This window comes from Triticum dicoccoides, chromosome 1B (assembly GCF_002162155.2).
Source record: "Triticum dicoccoides isolate Atlit2015 ecotype Zavitan chromosome 1B, WEW_v2.0, whole genome shotgun sequence".
Classification (NCBI taxonomy): Eukaryota; Viridiplantae; Streptophyta; class Magnoliopsida; order Poales; family Poaceae; genus Triticum; species Triticum dicoccoides.
Window position 1 is genome coordinate 340,155,081 of NC_041381.1, and position 5,351 is coordinate 340,160,431.

The following is a 5,351-nucleotide window of genomic DNA, read 5'->3' on the forward strand; positions in this document are numbered from 1 at the left end:
CTTCAAAAGGGAGCAGCTACCAACCACGAGCAAGATACACGAGCAATGTAGTAAATGAGTTCACCCGCAAAAAAAAACATAGGAAATGAGAGAGAGACGCAAAATTGTGAGCGTGAGTCTGCTTTCGTGTACCGAAAGAAAAACCTTGCAAGAGAATGGTAGTAGTATTCGAGTGCTTTTAATAAGGGAGAAATAGCTCCAAAAAAAAAGAGAAAATAGAGGGAGAGGGAGAGGGAAACGGGGAGACGGACGCAGGAGAGACAGAGGATAGAAAGTGGCGGGCAAATACTCTTGCTCTGTGTGACCTGTGACCGTCGCCCAGAAGTAAAAATTGTGAACGCGTCAGTCAGCTTTAATGCAAGGAAAACAAACCTTGCACCAAAATGGCAAAATGGCAGCTCAGTGCTTTGATAAACGAGAAAAGAGACGGGGAGGAAAATGGAGCCACGGAGACAAGACGAGAGGAAAGTGAGGGGCAAGCGCTCTTCCTCTTTGTGACTTCTCTGTGGAGCGTGGAGAGGCCACCATTAAAACTCCCATTAAAACCCCACTCCCCTGCCTCGCACCTCCGGCTCCGGGACCCCGACGAACACCGAGGAAGCCATTGTGAGGTACTCTCGGTCCGCCCCCAAATCCAGGTCCCTCTCTTCCTCCGCTTCTTCATGGCAGTCCCAAATCCCGTCTCTTTACCGCGGATTATCGCATCTTGCTGTCCTTCACTTCTTCTTCTGGAGTTGAGGGTTTCCAGCTTTTCCTTTTTCTTTTCACGAAACAGGATTCAGGTTTCTTCATGGAAGCCGCAAATCCCATCTCTTTACCGAGGATCGCATCCTACCGTTCTTCACTTTTTCTTCTGGAGTTGAGGGTTTTTCAGACTTCCAGTTTTTCTTTTCTTTTCACGAAACAGGGATTCAGGGTTTTGCGCTGCAAATTGTTGGCTTTCTTTCCCAATCGATCGAGGGGTACAGCGCGTAGGTTTTTAATCGATCTGTTCGTGTCCAGGGACTTCTACTTCTTGTTCTTTCTTTTATTTTGGCGGGTAATGATTTTTACATGCCGTGGTAATTATTTTTCATCGAGGTTGACTCTGCCCCTCAAGATTCTGTATGTTCTTAACCCTGCATTATGGCATGATAGTTACAATTTTTGTGTGCCTACTGTGGTTCTTCAGTACTAGTAGTCTATATGATGATGTGCTACCTTTACCTGAGATGTGATATGATTTAATCTCACTTGCAGACGACGCGAGAAGAGGAAGGGGCAGATCTATGGGCAACTGCAAGAGTTCATGTATGTATGTCTAGTCAATCGTGATGTTTTGACTGTCTTTTATAAACCAAATAGAAGTTCGATGTTTGTACTGTGTCTTTTATAAACTATAAAAGTTAGATGTGATTTACAGTATAAATCCTTGGCAAAAGTCAAGGCGGAATATGAAATCCTAGCTCTGAATTGAAGATGGCTAGCTAGTATGTTGGGTATATCACTCTCCTTATCTAGAAACACGAAGTTGTTTGAGTGCTGGTCTTGATGTCTTCTGGATTAGAAGCGGTAGTACGGGCTAATGACATAAGTACTATAAGAAAGTACAAGTATTTGTGCTTTGTTCTACCCCTGATTGGTGACATGAATAACCTAGTATGCGTTCAAGATTTTGATCCATTTAATCAGAACATAAAAAACTTATATGCTGTTGTTCATTCTTGCGGTTGTCGATATTGTACTCTGTTCATTTGGAACTGCAACATGCACATGAATTTTCTCATAGCATATTCTCTCCTTTGTTTTCTAATTTTGAGTTATTACATTTGTGCAAATATCAGCTCGTGCACTCCTAGGAAAGGCCCATGTTGATCCGGACTCAGAATGGAGGATGCAGGACTTTGGAAAGACCCATGTTCCAGATTTAGAATGGAGGATTAATGACTTCTCATCGCTGCTTGAGACAGGAGCTAAGTCAGCAACATCTGACACTTTTCACTGCTCTGGGTATAACTGGTATGCACCATAATTGCAAAAGGAAGTCTGCAAAAAATTTGTATTAGCTGTAAATACCATCTGGTTTGTTTTAGTAGAAAAGGTAATTATATGTTATCCATATACACATTGATTTAGGATGCCATTCACTCACAATGATGTTTCGATCGATCATCGATGTAATCAAATTAGCAATCACAATCTCATAAACAAACAGTCTGTCGCTAAAGTTGATACAGTGCATGAAGTGAAGAAATTAGACGGCACTCCTACTTCAATTATGAATTTTAGAGGGATTTTGGTTTTTTCCTATGATTTCATTTACCAGGCACCTGGAAGTGTCCCCCGCAAAAAAAAAAAGGCACCTGGAAGTGAAACCAATGCATAAAAAAGCTGGTTCATCAACGCCATATGTTGCTCTTCGTCTTGTGGCATTCCGACCAAGCTTGGTGCCAGGTCACATGGTGCATGCGGTGTTTGAGTTGTCAATATACAACCATTCAAGACGAATGTACTGTGGATGCAAAGGTAGTCTCATGGATGTGTTTTTTCAAGCACGTCCATCATATTATAGCTATGAATCCATACTCCTCTGTGTGTCATAAGTTTGAGATATAAATACCATGATTCTATCATTACAAGTCAATATCTGTAAATATCAAAATATGGTCAAGTACAATGTTTTGGCATTAACAAGTCGCGTTGTATTTGCTTTGCTGTCAAGGTTCTCTGTAGACCTTCAGGAATTTGGATGGTTCTGATGGCATACACATGTATCTCACTTGAGACATTACAAGTTTCACACTTGAGTCTATTATGGTTCAGATAGCATACGCATGTTTCTCTTTAAATTTGATTATCATCATCTGGATGTAATTCACTACCTTGCTTTCTTAACTAGGGTGAAGGTTAGTTAGATATTATTTGGTAATATTTGCTTCTTGCATACAAGTTCTTCGCTGTCTAATCTTCCAAGTTCTAACCTTTACCTAAATGCAGCTAGCTACAACTTTGGTTTCAAGAATATCTTCTCGAAGGAGCATTGCTTGATTCCTCTTCAGGAGCTACTGAAATCATCTGCTTTTCTAGTTGATGATAGCTGTGTCTTCGGTGTGGAGATATTAAAAATTGATGTCTCTTCTCCTGAAAAGAAGGCTGTTGTGGTTCAGAAGAAGCCTACGACAGTTCAGAACCTCTTTGTTCAGAAGAAGGGGTTCGTCAAAGGGACATACACTTGGAACATGAACAATTTCCTTGAACTGGACTTGGATCACTTTGTCCGTTCCCCTACATTTGAAGTTGGTGGGCATAAATGGTATGCACCTATTACCAGTTAGGCAGTTACATCACAAATGATTTATATAAATGGCATGCATGCGTTATCCAACATTTTAGCTTATATGTATCCTTTAGCTCACCGTACCTACTCACTTTAGGAACTTAGTGATGGCCAGTTCTTTGTGCAAGGCAAGGCCCTTCAAATATTTTAACTGGACAGTTTAGCATTATACAACCAAAGAACTGTACTTCTATTTTATTTACAGATATGCATAGGCATTCCAGTTTCAGTAGAAACAGGTTTTTGTAATCATGCTGCACCAAAGATTCGGAAACTAGTACTAAATTCTATGTTGAATAAAAGCTAGAATTTCATTATGTATATATTTGGTACCACCTGTTCTTGGATGTGCCACATACCATCGATTATTTTCTCAGATTATTTTTGTGTAACATGGTACTCTATCTTCTACTGTAGTGATATATTGTTCAGATTTTTTTGTACAATTGTAATGCTACCAAGTTGTGTCCAAAGTTCTCTTGACTACAGCCAAGCTCAGCCACAACTTTCTGATTTCAGTAACCAGCCCTTCAAATATATTTTCCCGGGTACCCAATTATATTTGAAGTGACACTTCCCATTTTCTTCAACAGGTACGTCCGGATGTATCCGCGTGGTGACAAGTACAGCACTGATTGCCTCAGCTTGTACTTATACCTGGATGTCTCGGATGAGCTCCATCTCAAGTCCAAGAAGGTGGTTGTAATGACTCTGTCCATCCTGGACCAAAAGAACGGGAAACACTTGACTGGAACTTCAGGTTCAGCTCTCCTTAGCAAGTATCAGTCCTACTGATATGTGTGATTCAAGAAGCTAGTGTCCGTAACCTCATGATGATTACAGTTGATCTTCTTACTTTTATGGTGATCGCAGGTCTCCTGGTGTTTACGGGTGGATGCAGCTGGGGATGGGCTAATTTCCTTGGACTCAAGAAACTCAAGGACCCGTCGGGAGGCTATGTAGTAGGATCGAGCTGCGTTGTGAAGGCGGATCTCACTATCGTTGGTTCATCCAATGATTGTTAGATGTTTACCTCATGGCCTGACGGAGAGATAATGCCCTTACATCCTACTTATAACTAGACTTCTATTTGAGATAATGTTGTGGTAGCACTACTAAAAACTTGTGGGATGATTTAGTAGTAATGAGCTGGATTTGAGACGTGAGATGATTTCACGCATATATTTGTAGATATATGTATTCAGCAGATTATGTCATCGGAAGTACTTTTTTTTCTTTTCGAAACAAAGGCAAAAAATTTGCCTCATCCATTCATTAAGCAGAAGAGAGTTGTGTTGGGGATATACATAACAGGTAGGCCCACGAAGGATCGAAATATCATGAAGCGTGGGGTCCACACAACATGTGGGTCCAGGTCAATTTCATACAGACACACTGTCCACTCGCACAAGTAGCATACTATCCACTCGACCAAGCAACATACCATCCACTTGGATGACAGTTCACCACTCGACCGTACGACTCACTCGGATATACGAAGACCAGCAGGCAGCAAAGCAGTCGGCATCTTTCTAATAGTGAAGGCTTAATAGTGGGCTGTCATTATAGCATTCATACCCCACTTTGTAACATAGGAGGTGAGGAGGTGGCGCACTCTATATAAGCCACCCCCCACCACTAGACTTGGGGGGCTCTTTTCTTCCACCTCTCTCTCTTTTCACCATTAGTCTCAGGACTTAGCTCAGGCATGGGGATCCGTTCCTCGCTTACACACACATTGTAATCTCCGGATATATACTCAGATAAAAACAAAGCCTCTTCGGAGCACGAGACGTAGGGTCGTTATCTCCATCGTGAGAGGCCCGAACTCGCTAAAACCACTGTGTCACCCATATGCATCTCGATAGATCATGCTCCGTTATCCTACCCCTATTCTACTGTCAGACTTAGAACCACGACAGTTGGCGCCCACCGTGGGGCCTGGCGTCTATCGAACCATGATGCAGATGGTCATTTTTTCAACCACCGGCGGTGGATCAATTCCCGCCGGTGCCCTCTATTCGATTTCATCTTC

At 41.9% G+C, this 5,351-nt stretch overlaps 1 protein-coding gene across 2 annotated transcripts; it reads left to right on the plus strand.

Moving 5' to 3' along the window:
- Positions 1–442: 442 nt before the first annotated feature.
- Positions 443–4,528, plus strand: LOC119333963. Of its 2 annotated transcripts, none has more exons than XM_037606668.1 (7): positions 443–638; positions 1,240–1,290; positions 1,824–1,998; positions 2,306–2,505; positions 2,977–3,292; positions 3,910–4,076; positions 4,190–4,528. In XM_037606668.1, exons 2-7 carry the CDS (start codon positions 1,269–1,271, stop codon positions 4,339–4,341), a joined length of 1,032 nt encoding a protein of 343 aa, XP_037462565.1. In that variant the 5' UTR covers positions 443–638; positions 1,240–1,268; the 3' UTR covers positions 4,342–4,528. The 2 variants fall into 2 exon arrangements, with proteins under 2 accessions (XP_037462565.1, XP_037462562.1); XM_037606665.1 differs by having other exon boundaries at positions 443–611.
- Positions 4,529–5,351: the final 823 nt, after the last annotated feature.